The sequence below is a fragment of the Lithobates pipiens genome, unplaced genomic scaffold (assembly GCF_037356315.1).
Source record: "Lithobates pipiens isolate NorthernLeopardFrog02 unplaced genomic scaffold, aLitPip1_a1.2 Scaffold_19, whole genome shotgun sequence".
Classification (NCBI taxonomy): Eukaryota; Metazoa; Chordata; class Amphibia; order Anura; family Ranidae; genus Lithobates; species Lithobates pipiens.
The window spans coordinates 170,605,776-170,618,369 of NW_027507764.1; the positions used below are offsets into that span (position 1 = coordinate 170,605,776).

The 12,594-nt window shown below is 41.9% G+C and overlaps 1 protein-coding gene and 1 pseudogene across 3 annotated transcripts in view; both read left to right on the plus strand.

Moving 5' to 3' along the window:
- Positions 1-12,594, plus strand: part of CNOT10 (CCR4-NOT transcription complex subunit 10) — a 192,788-nt gene that overhangs the window by 19,039 nt on the left and 161,155 nt on the right. For 2 of the 3 annotated variants that reach the window (XM_077491467.1, XM_077491469.1), the window contains 2 exons: positions 4,811-4,961; positions 7,719-7,787. In XM_077491467.1, coding sequence (XP_077347593.1) covers positions 4,811-4,961; positions 7,719-7,787 — 220 coding nt within the window. The remainder of the gene's footprint in view (positions 1-4,810; positions 4,962-7,718; positions 7,788-12,594) is intronic. The other variant, XM_077491468.1, reaches the window with a different exon arrangement.
- Positions 68-186, plus strand: LOC143999879 (5S ribosomal RNA; annotated as a pseudogene).

A 12,594-nucleotide genomic window follows, 5' to 3' on the forward strand; every position in this document is an offset into this window, starting at 1 on the left:
AGAGGTTCGGGCAGTACACCTGGCTCTGGAGGCCTGGACGCTCAGACTATTGTCCTGTCAGGATCCAGCCTACGGCCACATCACCCTGAAAGCGCTCGATCTTGTCTGATCTAGGAGGCTAAGCAGGGTTGGGCCTGGTTAGTACCTGGATGGGAGACCGCCTGGGAATACCATGTGCCGTAGTCTCAACCCGACAGTGCCACAGCTGTGACTTGTATCAATCACCAAGAGGGCACGAGAAGTTGTGTGGCCCAGAAAGAGGTGATTTTTTTTTTTTCTGTCTTGGGTAGAATGCAACATTCCTTGCAGCAATATATATATCAGCAATTTCATTCCTGGAAACAATTGGCAGGCGGACTACCTGAGTAGTACTATTGTTTCTGGGAGAATGGTTCCTTCACCCCGGCATCCCTGGCATCATTCTGTCAATATGCCAAGGATGGGGAGTTCCGGGCTTGGGTCTATTGCCATCCAGGTTCAACAACAAGATCGACAACTTTGTGTCAAGGACAAGGGATTCGATGGCATACAAAACAGAAGCCTTGGTATTTCCATGGGATCAGTTTTCACTGATCTATGCTTTCCCCCCTTTTCTGCTTCTGCACCTTCTTCGCAGGAGCAAGCAAGAAGGGAAGGAGGTGATTCTTTTGGCCCAGGAGATCTTGGTTTGCCGAGATCATAAAGATGGTGGTAGGGGACCCTTGATCCCTACCACTGTGGCCAGACCTTCTTCTTTTTGCAAGGTCCGGTATTCCATCCTTCCTTACAAACGCAAAGTTTGACAGTTTGGCTATTGAGACCCACATTCTAAAATAAGACCGTGGGCTGCCCGCTTCAGTAGTTTCTACTTTGGTTATGCTAGGAAGCCAGCTTCCAGTGTCATATACTAATGAGTCTGGAAGGCATATGTCTCCTGGTGTAAATCCAGGGGTTGGCACACCAGGAAATATGTCATAGGTATGATCCTTGAATTCTTACCGATGAGATTCGAAATTAAACTGGCCTTGAGTACTATCAAAGGCCAAGTATCGGCCTTATCAGCCTAGAGGCGATTCAGTTCGCATTGTGTGCTATACAAGGATTTCATTCATTCATCATGTTTTTTTTTTTTTTTTCCCCAATGACCACTTCTCACTCACTGGTTCGCAACTTATTCAGGGGGAAACGCGGATTAATCCTCCAGTTAGGTGCATTCTCTTGATGTGATGAGAGCGGTCAAGGTGGATTTAAAGGTGACCGCTCGGATGCATAAAAACAGATGTTTTTTTGTTTGTGTTGCCTGGCAGTCCTAAAAGAGGACATGACAGGTGGCATCAGAATCTACAATCTCTAGGTGGATTCGTCAAATGATTGTTCAAGCTTTTGGCTTAAAAGAAGAGAATTCCTCCTTTTTCATTTGAAAGGCACTCCGCGAGGGCCGTTAATGCTTCTTGGGTAGTGCATCACCAAGCCTCCATGGCTCAGATCTGCAAGGCCGCAACTTGGTCTTCAATCCATACATTTATCAGATTCTATCAAGTAGATGTAAAAGATCATGAGGATATCGCCTTTGGGCGCAGTGTACTGCAGGCTGCAGCATGAGTCCTCTAGTCTCTTGGTGCCCTACTATTGTTGTCTCCCTCCCTTCAGTTGGCATTGCTATGGGACATCCCACATAGTAACTACTGTGGCTGTTTCCCCTGATGTACTTCAAAGAAAAGGATTTTACAGGTAAGCTGTTTATAAAAATGCTGTGTTTGTGTGAAAAAGGAGAAATTCATATAGGTATAGTGTTGCATAACTGAGTAATTGTCATTCAAAATGTGAGAAAGCTGAAAATTTTGGTCTGGTTATAAAGGGGGTTTAAGTGCCCAGTGGGTAAGGAGACTCACTTTTTTTTACTTCTATTCAAAATAAAATGTTTGGTTATGTCTAGGAGATGAAGCTGTACCTATTATGGGGTAACAGTATCTGCAATGCACTCCAGTTTGTGTGCCTAGACTTCTATCACCTGGAGCTCCCTGGTTTCCTCCACTGAATGGATGTATAATCGATTGGTAGCCAGAGATTAGGCTATATCTGACGTGTTTATACGAATGGTTGGCATTAATTGCATATGAATTGGTGTGTGTGTGTGTGTTAGATGAATACACTATGTCTCTGACCTCACACTTCTCCAAGTATGTTCTAAATCTATGTATTTAAATACACAACATTGGAGCTTATGTTTTGTGTTATTTGAGCTATATTCTTTTCGTACCATTGTGGTTCATGCCTCATATGTGAACTAATGTATGGACTGAGGCTATGTTTCTGCTTTTACAACTTTGGAGTGCTACTTTGATCCAACCTTACAGCCTCTGCATCGGTGTTGCAATTGAAATCAATGGGTCGGGTGCAATTGAAATCAATGGGCCATGACTTGTCATGCGACTTCGTTTCCAGGGTCGCATGGCATGTCTCACTAGTGGAAACTGAACCTAATGGTTCTAATGACCTGCTTGAAGTTTAGCCCTCATTTGTATATGTGGCTGTATGAATTGGGAGGCTTTTACCTGACCTTTACATTGTCTCATACAATCTCCAGTAGGTTGTCTTATTGCATTAATGTTCATAGACAGGTGTGTAAATGGCTTAGAGAGAAAATCTCTGGTTGCTGAATTTACCTCATCTTATATTGTATTCTTGGTGTTCTTCCTCCCAGGAAGGATTTGGAGTGGATGTGGGCATGTGCCCAGTGGGGTGAACAGCCTTGGATGGGGCAGATCTCCCTGCATGGGCTTTACTTGCATATCTGCTGTCCTTCAGTATATATATATATATATATATATATATATATATATTTACAGCCAAGACTATATTGTATTGTATTGACTGTATATGTATTGTATGTACTGTATTGGAGGAAAGGCATACAACCCCTCTCCTCATATGTAGACTTTAAGAGTTGTTAGTTGAATAGTTCAGCACTCTGACCGCTATGGGACTTAGTGCTTTGAAGAGAGATAATAAACACTGCAGATTTATGTACCCAGCTCAAATTTCATGACATCATAGTTGAATATGTAAAGTTCTATCGATTGCATCACTGAGCCCTTTAATTGGGGTTGTGTGGTCACTATGATCTTTCCTAGGGTTTAGGATTTATACAGCAGTATAAACTTGTATAGCTGGTGGTGTAAAGACCATTTTGTTGCAGACAGCTCCTTGTGATTTGTTCTTTGCAGCAGGAATATTGGGCTGGAATATGGCCTGTAGATGTGGGTTCATGTCTTGACCCCTATACCTGACTGGGTATGTTTAGGTTCAGTACACTGTATATGTTAAAAACATCATTGCATCTTTTACACAGCCTTCCTAACAGAACAGCTGTAGCAAGTCAAAGTAAACGTTCTGTTACTACTACAGGCTCAATCTTCTGGAGTAGGGATCTGCATAACTTACCACCAGCATCACAATGTGCCTTATGAACTGGGACTTCCAACTTTGGGCAGAGCTCCGGTCATTCATGAAGTTGCCAGGTTCATTTTTACCCAGTTCCTTTACAGACACTCATAGCTGCCGTACCAGCATTCAGAGTGGAGAATGGTCATTGGTATTGGCCTTGAGGACTGGAGTTGAGAAACACTGCTCTAACCAGCAACAGGCTGTCCGGAGGAAGGTGGTTAAAGCTGTGCTCCCGCTCTGATCAGGTAGTTCTATTTTGTCCTCTCTGTAAGCCATCCTGGAAGATGACTTGGGGAAAACAAGAGTTATTAGCTGTAAACTCATTTTCCAGGAATCTTGCAGGAGGGCGTCAGTTCCCTCCCTTGTTTTTATAAGTCTAATGATGTAATCCTACACTGGTTGAACTAATGGAAGTTTTTTTATTGTTTTATCTGTGCCTTTGGTTGTCTATTAATACAGAGGGACTACTGCTCGTGCGCTGTCTTTTAGAATGTGGATCATGTGGTTCCTTTACTAGGTTTACCTATGTCTCTGTAAGCCGTGCTGGAAGATTCCTGGAAAATGAGTTAACTGTTAATAGCTCTTGATTTCCATGGGTTTTTGATGCAGGAAAAAAAAGTACTGCGTGTGGTGTGAAGGGCCCTAAAATAAAAAGTGAAACAAAACATTTGTGTAGAGATCTAAAAAATATTATACTATCCCTATCATCCCTATCTCCTCTATTTCTCCTCTTCTCCCCCCCCCCCCTTTTTTTATAAGTGATCACATTTTCTCTGTTCTCAGGTGCATAAGAACTGGGTGAGGAGACATAGCTGCATACTGAAGTTCCTATTGAAAGGCTGTGCATGGGTGGTTTTGTAGTAAGGACAGGTTTCATCATTGGAGGACATCTCAGAGAACTGACCACAATGCGTTATCCTGCTTAGTGTGGTCAGCTTTTAATAGGAAAGCAGAGTGACTTTTTCAGAACAGAACAGACCATGACACTGCAGGCACATATCATTAATATGACATGTTGGGCTTACATATTCTTTTAGAACAGAGCCTTAATTGGTTAGCTATGTCCCCTGGCCTTTAGCACTAGTATGTTCTAAGACCTCATACTGTGCTGCTTAAATATCCCAGCTATGTAATTGATTGGTGAAAGTATCAAGTACCTCCTTTGTGGTGTGTGAAGTGTGAATGATTCCTTAGAGGATAAATTGCTGTCCTAGTGTTCTCCAGTAGATGGTGTGGCAGGTAAATTGTGTTTTTAGCACATGGTCTGGGGAAAGCACACACACGCCACAAGAGTGGGCTAACATGGCGAAATCACAGGAAAAGAAGCTTGTCTGTTTTATCTTTTAAACATTCTATAATCTTTAATATAAATTTACATATTTAGGTTCATTCAGCTGTCGATGAAATGGACAGTTTAGATGATGTGGAGAATAGCATGCTGTACCACAATCAAGCTGTCATTTTGTATTACCTGCGCCAGCACATGGAAGCTATTGCTATTGGAGAAAAACTTTACCAGTTCATTGAACCTTTTGGTAAGTCCCTTTTTCAGTCTTGGTGAGTCAAACTGTTATAAAATTATTTATAAAAGCTTTGACAATATTTTTAAAATTCTGACCAAATGGTTAACATTTTTCATGTAAAGCATTTTCAAATTGTAGTTATTTTGTTGTTTAACTTCTTTCTGGCTTATTTGCACATTCAGTCTGGATTTCCTGCTTCTTTAAAGTGTAGATAAACCATAACAAACTTTCTTTAATTTTCTCCCCTTTAGTCAGTTAAAGGAGTTGTAAAGGCAGAAGTTGTGTTTTTTTTTTTTTATCTCGATGCATTCTGTGCATTAAGATAAAAAACCTTTTGTGTGTGGCAGCCACCCCAGCAACCCCCGAATTGCTTATCTGAGACCCATCTCTCTACAGCAATGCCTAAGCCATCTGGGACACTTCTGATTGGATGAGTCACAGCAGCGGCATCATTGGCTCCCACAGCTGTCAAAGTCAGTCAGCCTATTGGGGGAGAGAGGGGGTGGGGCAGGGTCGGGGCTCCATGCCTGAATGGACTCACGGAGCTGGGACTCGGCTCCTGTGCCTCCATAGGAAGCTGCTGACTCTGGGGGGCACTCGTTAGGAGGGAGGGGCAAAGAGCAGCAAAGAGGGACCCGAGAAGAGGAGGATCCGGGCTGTTCTGTGCAAAACAAACTGCACACAGAAGGTAAATATAACATGTTTAAAAAACAAAAAAAAAAAAAATGCGAGACTTGCATTGTTACATAGTAGGTGAGGTTGAAAAAAGACACAAGTCCATCAAGTCCAACCTATGTGTGTGATAATATGTCAGTATTACATTGTATATCTCTGTATGTTGTGATCGTTCAGGTGCTTATCTAATAGTTTCTTTAAACTATCAAGACTCTACAGTCCGTTTTTAAATTTACCATTCTTAAAAGTTTGTTGTATGCAATTTCATGTCTGAGGTCACTTTCAACAATCACTTTGTTTATAATTTTCTGTTTCTTTTATCATACATCACAGGACACAGAGCAGGCCATAGCAATTACTATGTGGGTTGTGGTGAATGGATATTGGCAGATCAGTCAGCAGGAAGTGCTCCCCTATATAACACATGCAGTGCCTCAGTTTTTTTGCTAGTGTCTGTAAGGTATTGGTCACTGATGTGCTCTTGGAGCATACTTGGCAGTCCGGAAAGGAACTACTGAGAATTATTAGCTCCATTTGAAAGCTTTCAGCCAAAATGAATGGTACCCGAGTCTCGTTGGATAGGTGAGAAGAATCTTCAAGGTTTGCCTGTAATGCAGCCTTGCGTCACTGGACCCCGCATAATGGAACCCTGTGCAGTATTTGTTCTGACCAAGGTGCTTTCCAGCAGGGTGCTATATAGGTCCAGGGGAGCGGAGCCTAGATTGAGGTGGGCCGATTCCTTGAAGGTCTTTTGACAGAGCTCACCCGGTATAGGCAACTCCTGTTATGATTCAAAGTCATGCGGCAGGAATTTTTGAGTTTGCTTTTGCAGTATTAAAAAAAAAAAAAAAGTGACTGGTCATTCTCCCGGTGGCCATTGGGGGCAGTGTGCTGTTAGTGGCAAGGTTGTGTGTGTCTAGACTAAATTATTGTGCTGCAGTTTTTTCCTCCAGCCACTAAAAGGCACTGGGTCGCTCAGTATAAGCCTACGCTTGTGCAGTGTAGGCAGGAAGTGGAAGAGCGGCCATTTTTTTTTTTTTTGAAAACCATGGGCTGAAAGTTCAGGAAGGCTTCTAGAGACACACAAACAGATTATGGATAAAGTGTGAGTACTACCTATGGGACAGATGCATGACCATTTTTCATTTGTTTTCCATTCCTTTCCCAACATATTTTTCACAAACGATCAGTAGTGGGAGTTACATTCCTCAGAAATTACTGCATTGTGCTCCGACAATGGGGAGAGTAACTGCAGCTTACAACTTACGATAAATGTTTAATTGAAGAATTTGTCAAAGTTTTGCGATATTGGTTCATGGGTGTATCGTGGACAGACCTGTAGGACTACCCTGAGGAGACCCTTTTTTCCCACCTACAAGGGGCCTTGTGGGTTTCCTCTGTGCAACCACCTATTTAATGTTTGGTCCTCCAGATTTGTTCTTGTGCCTGTATCGAACACCAAGGTTGATCTGCCTTTTTCGCAAAGCCCTTATTACATCACCCCCTCCTCCCCCCCCCCCACTTGTGCTACTTATGTGCTTGCATTGTTGAACGATTCAAGCATGGCAGGGATGGTTTTCTGCTCTGTTTTGTGATGGTTTTTATATAAAAAAATATTTCATAAAAACGATTGAAACAGAAATGTATTTACCTAGAAAAATTATGTGTGCAATACTTTACCCACTGTATATAAGTAATAGTTTTATTCTTTTACCTAATAAAAAAAAATATATATATATATATATATATATATATATATATATATATATTTTTTTTTTTATTTATTATAATCTTGTAGAATTACTAAGGTATGGAGAATGTTCCAAGGAAAAAAAATCCTGTTGCCCATAGGAATCAGTTGGCATCAGCCAGGTTTGATAATCTAGATGTTGTGGTTTGATATTGACCATAAAATATTCTCCCTGCAATGCAGATGCTGTGTATGTTTCTATAGTGTGATGAAGCTCTTGGAAAATTTGTGTAAAATGATAGTATGGTTAAGGTTTTACTCGAATAATCCTAAAATGTTAATTATACAATTATATAATGTATACTTTCTTTCCCATCATGCTGTCTTTGACACTGACATTTTAGGCATGCGTCTGAGAATACCTAGATCGTCGCACCACAGCTCCTATGGATCATGCACAACACACAGCCGAGGTGAAGATTGTTACTAATTTTTGTTGTTCCCTTTTTTACTCCCAAGGTCCAGTGGAAGCTGGCAACCATTCAGGATCATGTACCAGTGGAAGCTGTTTATAAATGATTACAAACAATTCCTGTTAACTTAATTTTTTTTGCAGCTCTCAAGGATGTTGGCTTATGGTTAGATTTCTTTGCTTTCATAATTTTTTCTTTTTTGTGACATTTTCTTTGAGGCGTCACTATAAGGCAACTTTGGAAGTCCTCCTTGGTCTCCCCCTATCCATACCTCCTTTTATAAAGGGGGAGGTATAGAAGAGGAGTGGGGAATCACGGGGCACTGCCCATTTTCGCCGCAATAGTGGGTGCTTTGAACATGGCTTATCTGGACAGTGTCTTTTTTTTTTTATTTTATTTAAAACTACCCTGTTACCAGAGCGTTTTCAATACTTGCAGCAGTAGAGAATAACTTTGTGAGGTTTTCCCTGTTCTTTTAAGGCCCCGTCATTTGTGTCTAATGCATTGATTTACTGCATGAACACTATAATACATTGCGCCTTTCTGTTCAGTTTTAGTGGACTGGAAATGCCTATTTTAACAGATTGCACAATTTTTTAGATGCAATGCACCACTAGATATAGATGGTTCATATTTGTGTGTTGCACTGCAGTGCAAGTAGGTTGTATAGTTAAATTTGAATGCCATTCTAAATTAATGTCACCACAAAGCGCCACACTTGGCTTTGTGCATTACCACACAGCACATGTCTTTTAAAAAATTTCAGGACTGTGTATCAGTTGTCTATGCTGGCCTAAGCTTCTGCTCTACACCCCTCATACTTGGTCAGTTGTGGTTCTGTGTATAATTCAGACACCACTGCTACCACTGTTGTTACATACAGACACAAGTGATGTAGGTGCAAGGGGTAGAGTAAAATCTGTGGCCAGTAGTACCATAAGTGTCTGCTGACTTTAACAGTTGCATTTTAAGTTCATTAGGGCAAACTGTACGTAGTTAATGTCTATGGATGCAAGTATTTACAAGAAATAGCTGGTGAAAGGGTCTGTGTCTGAATAGTGGCTTCTAGGGTCTTTTTCACCAGAGTTACTTTCATTTTTAGAATGATCACGTTCTGTTTAGCATTTAATGATCCTGGGAAATCAAGATGCTAGAAGTCAATTAAAGAAAATCCCATATGGGACATGTTCAGTCAGATTATGTCATTTAATAAAACCTAATTGCTTGACTGACTCTAGTAGTGTAAATTGCTGGCTAAGCCCAGAGCTTGTGATACATAACGTGACTTTACCTTTTGAATTGATTTCTATGACTCATCTAGAGGCAATTACCTTACCCCTACTTAGAGTTGTTTCTTAGCTAAGTATGGCACGATTGCGTTTTCTTAAGATTTCTGTAGCGCTTACTGTTACCTGCTTAGTAAGCCCAATACAAGACATCATGGTGTGTTTGGGGAATTAATGTGTACTTAAAGCGGAGGTCCACCCTAAAGTGGACCTTACGCTCATTGGAATCCCCCCCCCCCCCCCCCCGGCGCCACAATTGGCACCTTTCAGGGGGGAGGGGGGTGCAGGTACCTGTACAGTACAGGTATCTGCACCCACTTCCGGCGTAGATTCTGCAGAAGGTACGCCCCTTTCCGCAGAATCTACGCCCCTTTCCGAAGGTCCCCCGCTGCCTGCTGGGAAACACACGGATCCCAGAGACAGAGGGGACCATCCTTATTGCGCAGTGCGACATGCGCAGTAGGGAACCGGGAAATTAAGCCGAAAGGCTCCACTTCCTGATTCCCATACCCAAGATGGCAGCGGCAGCACCCGAGAGACGATCGAGAGATCGGCTTCGGGTGACAACATCGCGGGCGCGCTGCCCGGGTAAGTGTCACTATTTTAAAAGTCAGCAGCTGCAGTATTTGTAGTTGCTGGCTTTTAAAAAAAAAAAAAAAAAAAAAACGGCAGACTCCCAGTGGACTCCCGCTTTAATGATAAACCCCAGGCTATCTCTTTAACTGCAACCAACAGAATATTGTGGAGCTGTGTCGAGTGCAGTGGAAGTTGTTTTGTTTCCATTAGAATTAAATTTTTTAATTGGGCCATTATTTTCATCTAAAAATTCTTGCGAAGCTGAAAAATTATTACACCATTATTGTATAATACTTGCAATCATGAATTTATGCCCAAATGTTAACATAATACGCTATCTGATGAGAGTAACAGACCACCATTTCCTGGAGAACCCACTGCTATAGTCTCTGCTTTGATGGTCTCATTCACATTAACTTCTTGACATGGAACAAGCACTGTAGGGTGCCTGAAACTGACTACTTTTTTTTTGTTCTTTTTTACCTTTCAGCGCTATTTGTATTCATACATCTTTTTTGTAGTGTTTTATAAATTTGTATATCTCAACAAGACCGCAGATGCATGTCCACAATGATGCTATATTTTTTTGCATCAATAAAAAATATTTAAAGGAGAAGTACAGACAAAGCTTGTTTGGCTGTACACCTGTAGATCACAGGAGTGCAGTTCGTTTTGCAATCCTGTGACCCGGTCTCAGCAGACAGCGGGCTGAAGCCCACTGTCTGCTGTCATCACAGAGCCAGTCCAGACTGGAGAAAGATCGCCACCATATGGTGGGGATCCACCCAAATGCCTGTTCCCACCCCTTCCACAACCCAGTGAGACAGGAGCAAGCAGAGAGACGGTGATTAACAGTCACTGGCTCTCTGCTTATGGAGCACTGAGAACCAAGTGATCAGCGGTGTTTGATCGCACAGTTCTCAGCCTCACATGACAATGCTGCTGTGATGCATGGCATGAAAAACTAGACCTGCAGCACACTGAATAGCACAACAGGACACTTTGTACAATTCCAAAAGGTTAAAAAGAAAGGGGAAAAAATGTACCCAATGGACGCCAGCCACACACTAAAACAGACCAGTTAAAGCGGAGCTCAACCCTAAAGTGGAACTTCCGCTTATTGGAACCCTCCCCCCCTCCGGTGCCACAATCTGCACCTTTCAGGGGGGAGGGGGGTGCAGATACCTGTATAGTACAGGTATTTGCACTCACTTCCGGCATAGATGTCCGCAGAATCTGCGGGTATTTATGCCACTTCCTGTGGGTCCTCCGCTGTCTGCTGGGAAACACACGGATCCCAGAGACAGCGGGGACCATCCTTATTGCGCAGCGCGACTCGCGCATCCGCAGTAGGGAACCGGGAAGTGACGCCGCAAGGCTTCACTTCCTGATTCCCATACCCAAGATGGTGGCGGCAGCACCAGAGAGCCGTTCGAGAGATCGGCTTCGGGTGCCAACATCGCGGGCGCGCTGGGCGGGTAAGTGTCCTTATTTTAAAAGTCAGCAGCTGCAGTATTTGTAGCTGCTGACTTTTAAAAACAAAAAACGGCAGAACTCCCGCTTTAAGTGTGCAGTTAGTGTGAATGCCACCTAAATACATTTTTTGAAATGTTTAGAAACAACATAAATTATTTTAAATTTGTGGTGGGTTTCTTTATTTCTTTTTTTGAAACCATAAATGGTCTTTTTATGTTTTATATAAATGATCCATGTATGTTTTAAAGTGTATTTTCAGGAAAACCTGTCTGCTTGGAACCCTTTTGCAGTTTTTGGGTTTTCTCAAAATTAGAATCGGCAATTATTGAGTTTGTTTGCATCACTACCTCTTGTTGGCTTTGCAGTGCAATCTAAAAGTGACACACTGTGGGATTCATTTGATTTGTGCCCTTAGTCCCAAGTCCTCCAAGTGCTCCATACAGCAGCAGAAGGAGTTGCATAATTCTTTGCTGGAGAGCGATGGGAAGTGGGACCCAGCATCTTAAAATTTGTAAAAATGGGGTTTGCCGCTAATTGGAAATTTTGTGTTTTTCATTTCAGAATTTTGTACGTAAAAAAAAAAAAGTGTAAAGTGTTATTGCTGGCGTGCTTTATGCCATGATGTTCTTTTTTTTTTTTTTTTTTTTTTTTTTTTTTTTTTTAAATATGCCCCTTTGATTCCTATTTAAGGATTCCAAAAAATCTTTCAAGTCCTGGTCATGGCTATCCCACAGGAGGAGGGCATCATCTATGTACCTAGCCCATAAGGCTATTTGTGGTATATTTTGAGCATAGATGACATCCTCCTCCCACCTCACCATAAAGAGATTTGCCAGACTGGGGCCATATTTTGCCCCCATGGCAACTCCCATGGTTTGTCTGTAAAAAAAATAAATAAAATAAACTGTTACATCCCCAAACTCAATCAAATATGACCAATTATCCTTACCAATCCCCTCAGAGGGGACGTGGTAATAACAGAGGAGCAGCGCCTCCACGAGGCCCCTTTAGACCCCCTGGTCACCCAAGACCTTTCAATGGTCGTGGTAATGGGAGTGTAAATTACACATTTCCCCATAATGGAAATTATCCACCCCAAGGGAGGGATTGGGGTCAATATTCTTTTTTTTTTTTTTTTTTTTTTTAATTCTTTATTTAGTTTTCTTTTTTTTGTTTCCCTTTACACATAGAATAAGACATAGAGTACAGTGAAAATACATTCAATCTATATCTCATTCTTTTCTTAAAATCTTATACATACAAAAATAAACAATTCCTTACCCACTCCCACCCCCCCCCCCCCCCCCCCCCCCTCCCTGTCTTGCAGAGGGTTTGGAGAAATATCCTGCCTCATCAACCCTATATTTATCTTACCCAGACTTATTTTACCATTTCTTCCACATACCTCCAGGATTTTTTAAACTTTATCCATGCTACCCATTTATCCTTACGCCCCTCCCCAACTACCC